This window comes from Thamnophis sirtalis, unplaced genomic scaffold, assembly GCF_051295495.1.
Source record: "Thamnophis sirtalis isolate CommonGarterSnake01/CBP01778 unplaced genomic scaffold, rThaSir2_p1.2 scaffold_6, whole genome shotgun sequence".
NCBI lineage: Eukaryota > Metazoa > Chordata > Lepidosauria > Squamata > Natricidae > Thamnophis > Thamnophis sirtalis.
The window spans coordinates 57181350-57200294 of record NW_028261386.1 but is presented as its reverse complement, the minus strand read 5'-3'; the positions used below and the strand labels follow the sequence as shown (position 1 = coordinate 57200294).

Here is an 18945-nt window from a genome sequence, read left to right as displayed (position 1 = left end):
GGGGGCGTGGCCAGCACTGTGACGTCCCATGTACAGACACAGAGCTGCTCTCTCCTGCATGCCACACTTGTGCATGAATCATCATCAGGTTCTTGGTTCTAGCTGTTCACACTTTTTCATCGCAATTCATGTTAGCTCATCATTCTTCAACCGTTATGTTATGGCTCCATGAAAGTGTATTAATTCGCCAGGCAGTTTCTGTTTCATCTGTGGTGAATATACAGTGTTGAAGCAACAGCAGAATATTACAGACTTTGTGAAAAAAAGTATACTTTGCATACTTTGGACTAAAAATTGGAGATCAAGATAAAGTTTGGGTGCATCACAAAGTGTGCAAATGGTGTGTTGAGGACCTCTGAAACTGGTTCAAGGTAAGAAAAAATCTTTCTGTTATGGGATTCCTATGGTATGGCAAGAGCAAAAGAACCATAGTGATGACTGTTACTTTTGTTCATGTGATGTGAAAGGGTTTAATTCCAAATGGAAGCATTCCATTTCATACCCCAATCTTCACTCAGCAATTCGTCCCATCCCCCATGGCACAGATATACCAGTATCCAAGCCCCCTGCTACCTTGGAAGAGATACCTAGCTCCAATGAAAGTGAAATCATACCTGAACCAGATGACAAATCAAGTTCTGATTTTGAAGATGATACAAGACCAAAATTGTTTTCTCAGGAGGAGATGAATGATTTGGTAAGAGGCTTGAATCTTCCCAAAGATGCCGCTGAGTTACTCAGATCAAGGCTGAAATGCAGCAATTTATTGTTGTCAGGAGTGTCATCTTCATGGTTCAGACATTGTGAAAAGGAGTTCATTCCTTACTTTGCCCAGGAAGACAAGTTGGTTTATTGCATCGATGTCAAAGGTCTGATAGGTCAATTTAAAATCCAGTATGATTCAGAGCAATGACGTCTTTTTATAGATTCTTCAAAAAGAAGTCTCAAAGCAGTTTTACTCCACAACGGTTTTTACGCTTCCATACCTGTAGGTCATTCTGTACACTTGAAGGAAACCTATGAGAACTTGGAATTGGTTCTTCGTAAACTTAAATATGAAGACCATGGTTGGCAACGGTGTTGGGACTTGAAGGTCTTGTGCATGCTGCTCGGGCAACAAGCTGGATATACCGAATACCCTTGTTTTCTGTGTTTATGGGACAGTTGAGACCGACAAAATCACTGGACCAAGAAGAGTTGGCAGCCGAGGGTGCTAACAGTTGGTGAAAAAAGTGTCCTCCAAGAAACTTTGTTACCTTCCCATAAAGTTCTTCTACCATCTCTCCACATAAAATTGGGATTGATGAAGCAATTCGTAAAATCACTTCCCAGAGATGGAGAATGCTTCAAATACTTGGTCACCAAGTTTCCATGCCTGTCGGAAGCAAAATTGAAGGAAGGTGTGTTCGTCGGACCAGACATTAGAAGGCTTATAGTTGTCAATACCATGACGGATCCTCAAAAAGAAGGGTGGATTGCATTTAAAGAAGTTGTACAGAAATGTTTAGGCAATAACAAAGATCCTCACTATAAAAAGATTGTTGGAAGAATGCTGAAAGCATTTCAAGCTTTAGGTTGCCTGATGAGTTTGAAAGTGCATTTCCTCCAGTCCCACCTTGACTACTTTCCTGAAAATTTGGGAACTGTGAGTGAGATGAACGATTCCACCAAGACATTAAAGAGATGGAAAGGAGATACCAGGGAAAATGGAGCATTACAATGATGGCAGACTACTGTTGGATGCTTCAGAGAGACATTCCAGCTATGCTACTCACAAGCATAAATGCACCAAGAGGAGCCAGACAAGGAAGAAGAATCGAGTTTAATGTGTGTAGGTGAGCTCATTTCAGTTCAAAAAAGGATTTTCATGAAAATACTGTAATAAAACTTTAATTTTATAAGTCTATTTACATTTATTTTGACGTATTGCCTTATTTAACATAGTTACCTAAATTGTCAGGAAACGTGATGCCCTATGACAAAATGGAGGTCATTTTCGGATTCAGTGCACCAAAAAACATAAAGATTAAGTGGAATAACCAAAACAGCTCTCGAAAAAAATTTTTTTTTGCAGACCTGTGTAATGTATGCACTATGCAGTGCTTCAAGCTATTTTAGTTTCTTGGAAGTATGCCAATTGTGTAAGACTATAAATATTCAGTCAGGTAAAAATGCAATTTAGTCCAAAATGTCATGATGAGTATAAAGTGTCTTGTAACAGGTTAAAAATTACTGATTTATTATAGCCTACTTTTTTGTGAAGAAGAAGGAGAAGAAATGTTTTCCTCAGTTGACAGGTGTATACATGCATGGGTTAAGCAAAAAAGACACCATACATGGTTAACAATGAGTAATTTGTAAAACATAAATAGATAAAATGAATAAAATAGAATGCAAAACCCAGTAACAATTCAATTAAATGTTAAATGCAGGCTGAATAAACATTAACTTTTCACAAGAACAAAATTAAATGAACACCTGCATCCTTCAAAGGAATGTTGTAGTATATTAAACTATTTTTCTACAGACTTCTGATTGATGTTATTCCTTCATTAAAATCAATGTGCATAGTACTATCTATTTATTATGTTGAGCATCAGCCATTTCTTTTTGGTGGAAAAATGGAACATAGAGCTAATAAATGAAAAAGGTACAGCAGTTTTTGCCATACTAAATATTTTAAACCTTTAGATTCTCTTTGTATAGCTTTTATTTTTCTTTCTTTCTTGCAAAATAGACTAACATGGCTATTCATCTGACTCTTTATATTTAAAAAGTTATTTCATTAAGAAGCAAAAACACTACATAATTGCACCATCTTTGATAGCTCACAATAATTTAACATGCATTATTTGCCCTTTCAATCTATCACTACAGGTACATGTCTCCCAGATAGCTCCAATATACAATGTTGTATCCAGTGGCTAAATTTCTTAAAACTTCAAAGGAAAGCAATCTACAGTAGTAAAGAGCTTGGAAAAGCAAAGTTATAATGTGACTGAGAGGCTAAGGTCAAAAGAAAATAAGGGGGGGGGGGCAGAAGGATGTATTTCCACACATATTTGGAAATCTTCCCTATAGTACAATGAACTGATTTTGTTATCAGCTTTTGTTATCAGCACAGCTCACCTTCATCAATATCTAAAATATTAAACATTTGCATTTGTAGCTGCAACCTTGTTCACATTTTATTAATTAAAATAAATAACATTGACTAATAAAAATGGGATAACATCCACTCACATTTTAGAAAGCCTCTCTGGGCCTATTCCTTTAAGGAAAAACATGTATACCTGTTAAAAAAAGTGAAGCAGAAGAGCTATACCTTAAAAATGAGGGTAGTCATAAAATTAATCTTCCTTGGTTAATAATCCCAGTTGTATACTATGGCTTATTGAGCATAATATTTCTATTCCATTCTAAAACATATATGATTCACCAAGAGTGTATTTATATATGACTGTTTGTATTATTGATATTTTTCATCAGTGAAATTTGGCAATTCTATCCCTTTCTAATATTCTTCTAGACTCAATTTATCTTCAGATTGCATTTAAAAGTGTTGCACAGTGTTGCTTTTAAGTTTGCTTTTGGACCACTAGTCCTGCAAGTTGGCCTGTTTCCGGAACAAGAATTTTTATTTCTTTGAATGTTGTCTAATTATTCTGAGGAGGCAAGTTGAGATGCTGAGAAAATACCCTAGAATAATGTTTCTTGAATTCTTAAGTACATAAATCTTTTCAATAATTTTGCTTTAAGATAAATTATATACTTTGTAAACTGCCTTTTCTTTCCTTTGTGAATAATGATAAAAATCCCTAGGGTTCTTTGTATCAAAGATAAAAATGCAACATTTTAATCTCCCACTGAAATTCTTTCTGAAATTGTATGTGCTAATTGTGTCAGACTTCACACCAGACCCAGTAATAAATCTTGCCTCTCTAGATGTTTTATTTTGCAATCAGGACATTGCTTATAGCAGGGTTTACAAGCATGACAATGCTAGGTAAGTTGTTTTATTGCAGTCAGGACACAAACCATATATGTGCAGAAATCAAGCTTTCTAAGTTTCTTCCAGAGTTTGAATTCAAGGTTTTCTTGCTTTTACCAGTGTGTGAAATTAGACCTTGAGATTAGGAGATGAGCTTCTTAGTCTTTATAGAAAAATTCCATCTAGCTGGAAGATCACTAGGCCATGCTTTATTAACTTCATACTTTATGCCACCAGAGGTTGTCTCCTCCCTTTCCCTTTCATCAGATGCTTCTTCTCCTTCTATCTGATCATGGATGGCTGGAAAGCATATTGCTCTTTTAATTTCTTCTTCTTTGGCTGAAGCTAATGAACTCTCTCTCTTTACTGGCATTCTGCCTCTCTCTGTCTGAAGAGGTAAAGTCAGTAGAAATAGAGGGATATCTATTATGTTATATTTCTTTGTCTTTCCATTCTGTCACTGTTTCTCTCTTGGTAGTTGTTCAAATGTCTCCTCCTTCAATGTCCTCTTTCCACTCAATGACAGAAATGTTGGCAGGTGATGAATTCTGAGTGTACAGTCCACTAGGTGATTTAGGCTTTTGATGGCACTGAAAATGGAACTGCCAAATAGATAAGAGGAATGACCGTTGGCTTACCTGAACGGTCATTCTCTGGGCACTGCGGGAGAGTCCAAGCATGGGTTAAATTCAGTCTATTCGTCCAAGGACTGAGTTGAAATTCTTAGCCATGCCCCCACTCCTCATTGAGGTCCAGTTCAAAAACGAAGGCGTAGTCTATGATGGACTGTGATCTTGAAGTGTCCTTTGGAAGTCTCCATAGCCCACACACTTCGAACAGCCTGAGACGCCTGATAAATAAGGAACGACGAAAACCCCAGGGCAGGGTTGGACTCTCCCGCAGCGCCCAGAGAACGACTGTTCAGGTAAGCCAACGGTCTCCTGTGCGCTGCTTGGAGAGTCCAAGCATGGGTCATACCCAAGCTATGAAGTCCCAGGGAGGGCAACATGATTGTCTAGGGTGTGCGGAGTCACAACTACCCTCTGCAACACTCTCCTTCCAAAGGACGCCTCTGCTGCAGCCTAGGAGTCAATGCGGTAATGCTTAATGAACAGAGTTGGAGACGACCAACTCTGCAGATTTCTTCCACAGGAGCTTGTGTTGCCCACATGGCCATGGTGGCCACACTCCGCACTCTGTGTGGAATGAGCAGTGAGTCTAGGTGATACCGTCTTGCCCTGGTGCTGGTAGGCCAGTTTGATACAAGTCCTCAACCACCGACCGATGGTGGACGATCCCATGGAACCTAGTTGAAAAGAAATGAGAAGGGATTCGGAGTGACGGAACTCCTTTGTTCTCTTGATGTAGCAGCGAACCATTCTCTGAACGTTGAGCTTGTGCCAAGTTCTTTCCTTGGGATGCTGAGGGTGAGGGCAGAAGTTGGGAAGTACAACTTCCTGTGATCTATGGAACAGAGAGTTAATCTTTGGCATAAAAGCTGGATCTAGCCGGAGGGTGACCCAGTTGGCATGAAAAACACATATATCCTCACCGAGGGAAAGAGCAGCTAACTTTGACACTCTCCTTGCTGATGTAATTGCTATAAGAAAGGCTGTCTTCAGAGTTAGGTGACGAAGACCAATGGACATATAGGTTCAAATCTTTTCTTGGTCAGGGCCCTCAGAACAAGGGGGAGGTCCCAGGTGGGGAAACTGTGTACCTTAGGAGGGCACAGATTGGAGGAAACCTGACCTGAGGGTGCTGCCCTAAGGAAACAGCTGAATGTCTAGCAAGAATGGTAGAAAGTGCTGCCACTTGTCGGCGGGGGGTGTTGGGAGACAGGCCCTTATCCAATCCCGCCTACAAGAAATCCAGCAGCCGTGGTATGGATGTTGAAGTGGGCACTATGTCTAGTGTCCTACACCAGGCAGCGAATGCCACCCAAGTGGCATCATAAATCCAAGTCATAGACGGACGTTGGGATGCTTGGATGGTATGAATGACTTTGTCAGATAGATTGTCTTTCCTCAGGAGGTCCCCCTCAAGTGCCAGACGGACAGTTGGAGCCAGCTGGGATCTGGACGAGCTATGGCCCCCTGGCTAAGGGAGAGTAGCTCCTGAGGTATCTTTTATGGTCTGCGAATGGAGAGATTGACAAGGTCCACATACCACGATCTCCTGGGGCAGTGAGGTGCTACCAGGAGAACCTCCGCTTCCTCTGACAAGATTTTCCAAACCAGCTGTGGGATGAGGGGCAGAGGCAGGAAAGCGTACAAAAGGCACCTGGGCCAGTGGCATCTCAGAGTGTGTGTTCCCTCCGCTTGCGGGGTGGCATGTCTTGAGAAAAACCTTGGGAGTTGCGAGATGGCTGGACTGGCGAACAGATCGACCACTGGCAGTCCGAACTTGATGTTCAGTTGATGGAAGGTCGCCGGGTGAAGACGCCACTCTGCATTGTCGATGGTTGTCCGACTCAGCCAGTCCGCTCTCACATTGTCTACTCCCGAGATGTGGTCTGCCTGCAGGGAGGTCAGATGACACTTGGCCCAACGTCCCAAGGCCTCCCCCTCGGCCATCAGGGCCCTGGACTTGGTGTCCCCCTGGCGGTTGATGTGGGCCTTGGTCGCTATATTGTCCGTGAGCATTAAGACATGACAACCCACAATGTCCCGTTAAAAGTGGCACAAGGCTAGTCCGACAGCCCTTAATTCTAGCCAGTTTATGTTGTGGGCTGCCTCTCTGCGTGACCACTTGCCTTGAGTCACCTGCTCCTGGAAGTGGGCACCCCATCCCTGTAGGCTTGCGTCTGTTGTAACCACCAGATGGTTTGGCTCCTGGAAGAGGCAACCTCTCATCACTGCACTGGATTTCCACCACCAGAGGGACTGTCTGACCTTTGGAGGCAGTCTGACCCATCTGGGAGATAAATAATTTCTCTGGGAACCAAAGCAGTTGTTTGGACCAAAGACTGAGAGGAACTGGGAGCCAACAGGGAAAGGAGGATATTAAAAGAAAATTCCCTCAGTCTTTGGACCAATCAGGCTTTGATGATACCCAGGAGCAGCCCCTTCCTCGAATCTACAGGAAAAAATGGAATTTGCTTTCAGTGTGGCTGAATGCTATAGATAAAAGCCTACAGGGCTGATTTGTGTAGTTATGGAGACTGGTTCAATAAAGTTGGCTTCCAGATTTATAGGCAGTTGTTTGAAAGGAAGAACTCTGATAAAAAGCTATATGTGGCCTCCAACAGCAGCAGGAATGAGGAGTTTTCTAGTAATAATGTCAGCACAGCAAATGTAGAAATCTGTCATGATCCAGCTCTTTCAGAAAATGGGAGACTTCTGAACTGTGGACAACTGGGAAGCATTTGGCAGCTGGTTTAGATGGTTGTAGGTGACCTGAAATTGTGACATCTGAATAACAGTATAACTATATTATCAAAAGCAATTTAAGGTTTAATTAAAAGATCTGACCAACTGTCTTGTCAGTTTACACAAAAAGGTATTATTTTAAAGTAGCATTTGTTCCTTCATATAACTGTGTACAAGGGGCAGAGAACAAATGCATTGTTACATCTTAAAAGTGAAATATGGGTTGCAAAAATTAGTTTTAAATTATATTCCTATTAGAGACACGATTGGGTAAATGGTGGTTTTCAAAAACGCTCTTTAATAAATGAAACTGCTTTGGTCGCACTGATTGATGATCTCTGGAGAGCTCCTACCTCTCTGACAGGTCGCAGTCGGTGTTGGTCGGAGGGCAGAGGTCGACCCCTAGGCCCCTTAAGTATGGGGTGCCGCAGGGCTCGGTCCTGTCCCCCTCCTGTTTAACATCTACATGAAGCCACTAGGTGAGATCATTCGTCAGCACGGGATAAAATACCATCAATACGCGGACGATACACAGCTGTATCTGTCCGCCCCGTGCCAACTCAGTGAAGCGGTTGAAGTGATGTGTCAGTGCCTGGAGGCTGTCAGGGTCTGGATGGGTGTGAACAAGCTTGCACTCAATCCCGACAAGACCGAGTGGCTTGTGTTTTTCCCTCCCAAAGATTGGCCCTGTATTCCATCTCTCAGGCTGGGGGGTGAAATTATACGCCCCTCAGACAGGGTTCGCAATTTGGGAGTCCTCCTGGACCCACAGCTGACTTTAGAACATCATCTGTCAGCTGTGACCAGGGGGACATTTCCCCAGGTTCGCCTGGTGCACCAATTGCATCCCTACCTGAACCAGGAGGCCCTCAGAACAGTCACTCACGCCCTTGTGACCTCAAGACTGGACTACTGTAATGCACTCTACATGGGGCAGCCCTTGAAGAGCATTCGGAGACTTCAGCTTATCCAGAATGCAGCCGCGCGAGCGATTGTGGGTGCACCTCGGTACACCCATGTTACACCTATCCTCCGCGAGCTGCACTGGCTGCCTGTTGGACTCCGGACGTGCTTCAAGGTGCTAGTCGTTACTTTTAAAGCCCTACATGGTATTGGACCTTGGTACTCCTGCCAATTACCTCCCTACGACCAATTAGATCCCACAGATTAGGCCTCCTCCGAATACCATCCGCTAGCCAATGTCGACTGTCGACCCCTCGGGGGAGGGCCTTCTCTGTGGCTGCTCCTGCCCTCTGGAACGATCTCCCCGTGGAGATTCGGACCCTCACTACACTTCAGGCTTTCCGCAAAGCTATCAAGACCTGGCTGTTCCGGCAGGCCTGGGGCTGATGAGTTCCCAGCCCCACTTGAATTGTTGTGACTGTTGCGTTGTTTTTAAGCTGTTTTTTGTATTTGTTTTTGTCTTTGTTTGTTGTTTGTATTCCCCCCTCCCCACCTTGTTTGTTAGCTGCCCTGAGTCCCTCGGGAATAGGGCGGCATACAAGTGTAATAAACATTGAAACATTGAATTGTTTTAGAAGGGAGCCTACAACGAGGAATCTTTTAAGCCTCAAAAGCTGAGTGTACAGAGCAAGTGAAGGACTTTAGGCATCAAAGGAGATCAGCACAGGGCTATAGATTTGTTGGTACAATCAAGAATCAATGTTTTGTTTTCAGCAAATATGTTATTTATCATTAATGCACAAATGACATTACTGACACTTGAAAAGGTCTATCTTTTGCAGTAAAAAAAGCAGATCTGGCACCCTTTCCAAGAGCTGAGAGACACAACAAATCTGGGATCAATGAAAGTCAATGTGGCACAATGACCACTTTTACAAAAAAAAGTGTGTCAAATAATCTGAAGGATGCCATTTTATGAATATATTTTCAATGTCAAGCATTTTGAAATATAAACATTATTTTGTCCTTCATTTATATCAGTGCCTCTCGTATCTTCACCATTTTAATATCAAACTATAAGAAATGAAAAACAAAGAAAGCATAATTCCTTATTTTATCATAAGGAAGTGATTTTTTTTCTTTATGCTTCTCTATCACAGGTTTACTATGGTGAAACCCTTTTGTTTTTTTAAGGGATTATAATAATTTACACAAAGAGAAAAAAATCCTAAATTCTTTTTTAGAGTTGAATATTTTGTGGTAGTCTCCAAACCTTTACCAAACATCTTCAAGAAAATCTCTTTGTCTTCTCAAAGACCTCTAAGCAATGCATATTTGTCTTTGGTTTTCTTCCATAAATAGTGTTATCCTCCTGCAACCTGCCCCCGTACCAAAACTTTTTTAAAAAGCCATTAGAAGGGAGGTAGCAGTTGGTCAGAAATTATATACTGAGCTTCATGGATACCCAGGAAGTTTATTCTAGATTTTTTTCTCATTTAACACATTAACATTTCATTTTGCTCACACTGACTCATAGATGAATTTGAGGAGATAAATATTTCATCAGCTCAAGGCTATGCAGATGTAAAAATCACACAGCAATATAAAATAACACAAACTGGAGGCATTCTGATTCTGGTGCTATTCTCAGCACAAAATAAATTGATTGCCCTCAAGTTATGTCACTATTTTCATATCAAATGTGTCTATATGCATATACAGACTGGTTTGCTTTCCAACTTAGGTTTTGTATATTAAGAACACCATCACTGCATGAAAATATGAACTTTTCACAGCAGCTATGAGGAGGCGTGCATTCTCATTAGTGAACTATTTTTACATGAAAAAAGAAATCTTCTTACTGAATTGATCCAATCATGTATGGCTGCGCCAGCTGTACAACAATAGCACCACTGCCTAGCTGATGGCATGTATACCCGGAATCCCAGTCATAATTCTTTGTGTCTCCATTCAACAAAGCATTGCGGCTACGGCTCACGCCCTCAATCACGCTGGCACAATCTGCAACTGTTGCAACATTCTCAGTGGGAACTGAAAATTAAAATACAAAAGAAATCAAAGGAAGGCACAGGCAACTTAGTCCATCAGTTTCTCTATCTGGGAAAGAATAAAAATAAGTAAAAATGTTGCTAACACACAGGAAAACATGGATACATTTCAGAGGCAAGATTAAAAATGAATGAGCAATGAGTGAATTGTATCAGTGAAGGCCAGAAATCTTTTAACTTCAAAGTAGTTATACAACAAAACATTTATCACAAAAACATTTAGACATATTGAAACAATTACTGTGACTAACAAACTTGAATTATGCATTTAAAATCAATAATCAAAAATTGTTTCAAAGAATAAGGACAGAAGTAAAGAGACCAATAACCATCACACCAGACAGGTAATAGATCTAGCCACAATGTAAGTGTGGTTGTTAAGGAGTCCTTCTTCTGTTACTTTCCAAGCATCCAAAGTATCATTAAATTTCTATTGAATCAAAACATGCATTATACAGATAAAGATGCATATTTTCTATCTATGCACTTTTTAGAAACAAAATTCAAGATCAGAAGATGCAGCATAATTAATCATCTATTAATTCATCTTATTTTTCTCACATTTTCAATTGATGTTATATACCTGAAGACTTTTTTATATTTATTCTCCTCTCTTTTTTGCATATATAAGACTAGGTGAGGAACATACCAATATTTTCTCCTATTTTGTTCGCAACCGCAACACCGTGAGGTCAGTTGGATGAGAGTACTTGACTGGGAATGCCTAAAGTGGCCTAGCACCAGTCTCCTGGGCTCTAGGCTGGCACCTTAACCACTACTACAAACAGCTTTTATATTAAGAGGGGTGTTTTGATTCTAAGGTGTTCCTAAATCTTGCTTTTGATGTTTAATTAGTGTCTTGTCTATATGAAAGCAAATTATATTTATTACAAATGGACTATTTATGAGTAATATTGTCCACAGTGTTTCTTAATACATGCCAAGGAAAAACTTGCTGCACTATTTTATACGATAGGATATTAGAGATTAATCAAATAATTTCAGCACACAGAAGGTATCATGCTGCTTCAGTTCCCAAGAGAGGATTGCCACTCCCCATTTTGAATGTTCATTATTGTCTTTCATATCCATCTGATAAATGTATTAAAAACACCATCTGGAAGAGATGTCATTCCGTGAAGCATTTCAGGTTTTTGGGTTTCCTTGGCTTTTCCCTATGGTATTTCTGTCTCAATCTATGTCACTTTGTTTATAAAAATGCACTACCAGAAACAACACTGTCTTGTTTCTAAGGGTTTTTTTTGTCTTTCAACTAAATATTATACGTAAAAAGTTATAAGATGGAAAACAGAAGATGGCTTATATCTTATTATATCTTATTTTTGCGGAACATATTTCTTTACAAATTGAATGTACCATTAGAATGGAAAACTATCCGTATTAATGTAAAATACTCCATAGAAAGAAACAAAATGTTTGTTTTAATGTTTTAAAAATTGTTTTATAATTTTAGAATTGTAAGTTGCTCAAAATAATAAGAATAGGTAGATAAATTTCATGTTATTCTTTCTGGCTCATATCAGGCAACAGGTGGCCAATAGACTGTATACATTATGACACAGTAACATTTAAAAATAATGTTATTTCTAATTTCCTTAAAATTATGTGTCTGTGTGTATGTGTATAAAAAATACACAAAGCCAAAATACTAGCTTGAGGATAGCGAGTGGGACCTCACCGAAACATTGCCAAGACAATCTCAATCTTACACGGGAAAAGACCTGAATACAACAAGACCAGCATACACACACACACACACACACACACACACACACACGTTGTTGTAGTTGTTAGTTGTTGTTGTGGCTGACCCATTGTGACTCCCTGGACAATCCTTCCTCCAGGTCTCCCTGTCCTCTACCATCCCCCGGAGTCCATTTAGGCTCACACTGACTGCTCAGGTACTCCATCCACCTCATTCTCTGTCGCCCCCTCCTTCTTTTGCCCTCAATTGCTGTAGTCCCCATCTGTGGTGATCTTGGAGCCCAGGAAAATAAAAACTGTCACTACCTCTATTTCTTCCCCATCTATCCTGTTTCCCTGAAAATAAGACCTCCCCAGATAATACACCCAATCAGGCCTTTGAGCACATGTGCTAAAATAAGCCCTCCCTGAAAATATTGCAACAGCAGCAGCCATGAGGTGACCAGGCTCACTGTCTCCTGCATCTCAAAAATAATAAAACCTCCCCAAAAATAAGGCCAAGCACTTATTTCGCAGGTCAAGAGAAAATTTTATGATGATAAAAGTCTAAGCTGTTGCTCTCAATATCTATTTTAGGTTTATTTCTGTATATGACAAAACATTGATATTCTTTTGTTATATAATTAAAGACTAAAAATAATTACTATATTAACTGTTAGCACATTCTTTTATATGGAATTGGCAGAAATTGGAAATTCAAGAAATATTGATAACTGCTAAGTAGAGGCAATTCAATACTACCGGTTGTAATTGGATAGAAGAATAAATGGAAAAAAGTAGAGATAATCACTCTTAAAAACTGACAGAAGAAGACCACTAATCACCCTGAGATAATGAAATCTTTACAATGAAGAAGACATCATTATTAAATTGATACAGCATTCTAACATGAGCTAACATGGGATTGACTATCTAATACAAGATAATGGAAAAGAAAGCTGATATGGCACAGCAATTCAGATTGCTGCTAAAGCTTCACTCTTCTGAGCTCAATTTAGTTGTTAAGTAGAACTGGAGGATTCTAGAAGCATAGGAAAAATGATTTGGTAAATGCAACAATATAGGAGATAGATTAACTGAATTTTACTAAGAGGGTTTTATTACCAATACATACTTCATGCAACATCAATGCAGTTTCTACACATGAGATCAATATGACTGGAATCAAATAGATTGCATAATACAAAATAAAAAGAGAAGTGCAATCATGAAGAGATCTTAGGTTAAATACATGGATTAAAGGTTAAAGAGAATAGGTATAGTAGTAAAGTACAGGTAGTCTTTGAGTTACAACAGTTCATTTAGAGATCATTCAAAGTTACAATGAACTGAAAAAAGTGACATAACTGTTTTTCAAAGTTACGACCTTTGCACCATCACTATGGTCACATGATCAAAATTCAGTTGTTTGGAACTGTTTCATATTTATGACAGTTGCTGTGTCTTAGGATCATGTAATCACTTTTTACAATCTTCTGACAAGCAAAGTCAATGGGAAAGCCAGATTTACTTAGCACCTGGGTTACTAACTTAACAACTGCAAATGATTCACTTAACAACTGTGACAAGAAATGTTGTAAAATAAGGCAAAACTCATTTAACAAATGTCTCATTTTGGGCCCAAATGTGGTCATACATCTAGGATTACCTGTATGTCCTGGAAAACATGGAAAAAAACTATAGAAATATATAAGGAGCATCATGAAAACTGATCTAGGAAAATAAAACCCTAACCCTAATTCGGAGACAAAAAGATTTGAGTGGCTTTCAAAACAGTTGACTATGATAGCATATGTATGCACACACATGCACATACACAAAGAGAAGACAAATATGCTGAAAAACAAAAGGATATTTTGCCACCGAATCAAGTCTTTCAGTTTTAAGCAGGAAGGATATAGAAATCCATTTCAAACAAGGATGTCAACAATTAAAGGAAAATAGCAATAAAATAAAATATTTTTTTTTAAAAAAAGATTAGAGCAGGGGCTCCCAACTGGCGTGTGTGATGATGCTATCACAGGGGGTGTCAAAACTTGGGTTTAGAAGTTTCAAAATTACAGTGTATATGCATAATTATATATATATATATATATATATATATATATATATATATATATATATATATATATATATATATATATATATATATATATATATATATATATATATATATATATATATATATATATATATATATACACATACATACATACATACATACATACATACATACATACATACACATACATACATACATACATACATACACACACATACATATACATATACATATACATACATACATACATACATACATACATACATACATACATATATATATAGTGTCACAACCCCTGGTAAGCCCCAATTATGGGAGGAAGCCAACCGCCTCCATCATCTGTCAATCGGCTCGCCACAAGAGTCCATCACGACAGAAACCCAATATTTTTACTGTTGCCTTTGTTATATTTGTGTTTTATTTGTGCTGATAAATAAATAAAGGGAGACTAGTATAGATCTATTTCAAGCTATTTAGCTCTCATCAGCTAGCCATACCCTTACTGGGATTTGAACCTGTGCTGTATTGCATTATATATATAATTATTCACTTTTGTAAGGGGTGAGAGAATATATCAGAAGTGTTCTAGGGGTGTGGGGTATAGAAACGGTTGGGAACACCTGGATTAGAAGAATCATGGGAAAACTTACAGCTAAAGCAGGGATTCTAAAGAATAATTATGAAAGAAAACAGTTAAAGACAGAAGGTAAGATACATGTAATCCCTTTACAAAAAGGATTATACATTTAGAGAAATACTGAAAAGTAGAAGTACAAGAGTAATAAATCAGAAAATAAATCAAATGTGAAAGTATCGGACACAGATGAAACATCCACCATTAAGTTGTAGGAGATGCTATTCAAGCCTTATCATCTCTTTGACAGCAAACATGGAAGAAGATTGTGTAATCCAGAATTTGGAAAGATTAGTGTATACCTATCTGGATGCAACAGAATGTGTCAGTAACAAACTCACTACATCAATCTCTTACATAAGAAAAAAATGCAACCACGGACTGGAAAGACCTTTAAAAGGAGAAAAGAGAATTGAATGGCAACAGTTTCATATAAATACATTAAATTGCTCAAAGAAAGCCTCACTAAGTGAAAGATAGAGCAATATTTTACAAAATCATGGTAATGCTACTAAGAAATTGATTTGACTTTTTCCTTTTGTTGGACATTTAAATGATTTCTTCTAATAACCACTACTGAGCAAGAGAGAAATGGGCATTTATTCTCTTTCTCCTTTTCCCGACATTTTAAACCATTTCTCCCAGGCACAAAAAGATACGCAAATGAAACCTTAGTGATTCATAAGTGCTGGAAAACTTTCTCTAGAGGATGTCCAAGGACATTCCATTTTTTATATCCACAGTTGGTCTGCAACCATTATTCACTCATCCGTCCCTCAAAGTACTAAGAAACAAGCAAAAAGAAGAGGTTATGATTTGGGCACCTGAAAAAATAGAGATTTTCAGTTGTGCCTGTAACCATTGCCTTCCAAAAATATTAAACAGTATTTAATTTTACAAAAATGTTGGATTTTACAAAAATGTTAAACAGTATTTTTAATACTGTTTCAAACATTTTACATCATAAAAGAGTTATTCAATTGTTTAAAATTAACAAGAAGTTCCCATTTTTTCCCCTAAAGCAAACTGAGTGTAGAGTCTGTAGACTCATGTTTTATTGTGCTATGACTACAGTAAACCACACCAGATTTCCAAAATTTTGAAAGTAAATAGTGCTACTGTATATAGAGTACAGAAAGAGTAAAAAAAATAAGCCAAATAAAATATGCATATATGTTTTTAAGATGAGGACTCGTTTAAACCAACATCATTAACTACAGTACTTCCCTCCATAGTTTTTTTTTGTTTAAAACATCCTTGCTCCTACTATATACATTTAGTTTTCTATACATTGCTTCATATATTACATAGACGCAACTTTTCTCCTTCCTTGCAGGTTTGTGCCGTGCTTTGGATGAATTTCTCCAAAGCTACTTCACCACATTCAAGATGTGAACATAGCACGTGTCTGCAACTGGTTTTTTGGGGGGGTGGGGGATCCATAGCTTTCCTCAAAAGTGTAATTTTGGATCTAAGATGAAGCACTGTTTCACATTATTTCTTTGTCTCTCTTGCCATTGATCTTATACCAAAAACTGTATTGTTATAATTTAGGTATTTAGGTATTTATTAATGCTTATAGGCCGCCCTTTTCCCTGAGGGGACTCAGGGCGGCTTACATAAAATAAGAGGGGGGGGGGTATGCAGACAATAGACACAACAATACATATAAGTAAAATAGTAAGCAACATTCATTCATCATTCGGGTGGGGACAGTTATCTTTGTCCCCAGGCCTGACGGGCTAGCCAGGTCTTAAGGGCTGTGCGGAAGGTCTGGACGGTGGTGAGGGTACGAATCTCCACGGGGAGATCGTTCCAAAGGATCGGAGCTACTACTGAAAAGGGTCTCCTCCGTGTAGTTGCCAGTCGGCACTGACTGGCAGATGGGACTCGGAGGAGGCCTAATCTATGTGATCTAATTGGTCGCAGGGAGGTAATTGGCAGGAGGCGGTCTCTCACGTACGCAGACCCACTACCATGAAGGGCTTTGTGAGTAATAAGTAGCACCTTGAAGCGCACCCGGAGATCAACAGGTAGCCAGCGCAGCTCGCGGAGGATAGGGGTGCACCCACAATCACTCGCGCGGCTGCGTTCTGGACTAGCTGAAGTCGCCGGATGCTCTTCAAGGGCAGCCCCATGTAGAGCACATTGCAGTATTCCAGCCTAGAGGTCACAAGGGCCCGAGTGACTGTTGTGAGGGCCTCCCGGTTCAGGTAGGGTCGCAACTGGCGCACCAGGCGAACCTGGGCAAATGCCCCCCTGGTCACAGCCGTCAAATGGTGGTCAAAAGTCAGCTGTGGGTCCAGGAGGACTCCCAAGTTGCGAACCCTCTCTGAGGGGTATAAAGTTTGACCCCCCAGCCTGAGCGATGGAACAGTGATCGAATTATTGGGAGGAAAGCACAACAGCCACTCGGTCTTCTCCGGGTTGAGTACAAGCTTGTTAGCCCTCATCCAGTCCATAACGGCCTCAAGACCTCGGCTCATCACGTCCACCGCTTCATTGAGTTGGCACGGGGCGGACAGATACAATTGAGTATCGTCCGCGTATTGATGGTATCTTATCCCGTGCCTCCAAATGATCTCACCCAGCGGTTTCATGTAGATGTTGAATAGTAGGGGGGATAAGACCGAACCCTGCGGCACCCCATATGTTAGGGGCCTAGGGGTCGATCTCTGCCCCCCCACTAACACCGACTGCGACCTGTCCGAGAGGTAGGAGGAGAACCACCGTAACACAGTGCCTCCCACCCCCACCTCCCGCAGTCGTCGCAGAAGGATACCATGGTCGATGGTATCGAAAGCCGCCGAGAGGTCAAGGAGAACCAGGATGGAGGCATGGCCTCCATCTCTGGCTCTCCAAAGATCATCGGTCAATGCGACCAAAGCGGTTTCTGTGCTGTAACCGGGTCTGAAGCCTGACTGGAAGGGGTCGAGATAGCTTGCTTCCTCCAAGGACCGCTGAAGCTGGAAGGCCACCACCTTCTCAACAACCTTCCCAACAAATGGGAGGTTGGAGACTGGACGGTAGTTGTTAAGGACAGCTGGATCCAAGGATGGCTTCTTCAGGAGGGGTCTCACCACCGCCGTTTTAAGTGCGGTGGGGAAGTGCCCCTCCCGAAGGGAGGCGGTAACAACCGCCTGGATCCAGCCTCGTGTCACCTCACTGCTGTTAGCGACCAGCCATGAGGGACACGGGTCCAGTACACAGGTGGAGGCACTCACAGCTCTCATGGCCTTGTCCACATCCCCAGGGGCAACATCCTGAAACTCAACCCAGAGGTGGTCTACCAGTTCATCCTCTTGTGCCTCGGCTGGAACTGCAGGAATGGAGTCCAAATCCGACCGAAACCGAGCAATTTTGTCCGCTAAGAATTGGGCATAATCCTCAGCTCTACCCTGCAAGGGTTCCCCCGTATCCCTCCTATTTAGGAGGGAACGGCTTATCCTAAACAGGGTGGCTGGGCGGGACTCAGCGGACGCAACCAAGGTGGCAATGTGAGATCTTTTTGCTGCCCTAAGTGCCCTGATGTACTCCTTGGTGCTGGTTGTTAGGATTGCTCGGTTCGGCTCGGATTTATCGGACCTCCATAGGTGCTCTAGTAGTTATACTGTTGTACAATATAACTGGTGTTGAGGGTTGTTGTTTTTTATCAAAAGCTTTGTCTCTGCTGTAGAACTAGAGTCTAAACCCAATTTCCACACCCAGATTCCTTTGCTTTTTTTATTTGTTCAATTTAATGGAGAGATGTAATGTATTCCTTTTTCCTCCTCACCTTTTGTTTTGTATTCTGTTTTCATCAGCAACCCCTAGTCAACCTAGCTATTCAGTTCAGATATTTTCCTAGCACTTCTTCATGCCTATGTATCTGGTAAATGCTGTTATTCTTCAGCATGCCATAGATATTCAGAATACAAAACATAAATATATTAAGAAAGTAATTTTCTTTTCTGGATAAAATAATGTTTTTCTATACCTTTCATTATCTTTGAATACAAAAAAATAAACCTGTACATTTTTTGAACTTTAGATCTTCTCTGAGCAAATAATCTTATTCATTTGTTCTTTTAAGCAATTTACATAGCTGTCCATCTCACAGCAGTCACTTTGAATGGTACATAAAATGCTACAACCATAATCAAATCATAATACACCAGATAGTAGAATATCAACAACAACAATAAACAGAC

The 18945-nt window shown here is 40.2% G+C and overlaps 1 protein-coding gene across 1 annotated transcript in view; it reads right to left on the bottom strand.

The window, feature by feature from the left end:
* The window catches only part of BTBD9 (BTB domain containing 9), a 126612-nt gene that overhangs the window by 36006 nt on the left and 71661 nt on the right, over window positions 1-18945 (bottom strand). Inside the window, exon 8 of the mRNA XM_087717917.1 lies at window positions 10128-10317. Within this exon, the coding sequence (XP_087574043.1) occupies window positions 10128-10317 (190 nt within the window). The remainder of the gene's footprint in view (window positions 1-10127; window positions 10318-18945) is intronic.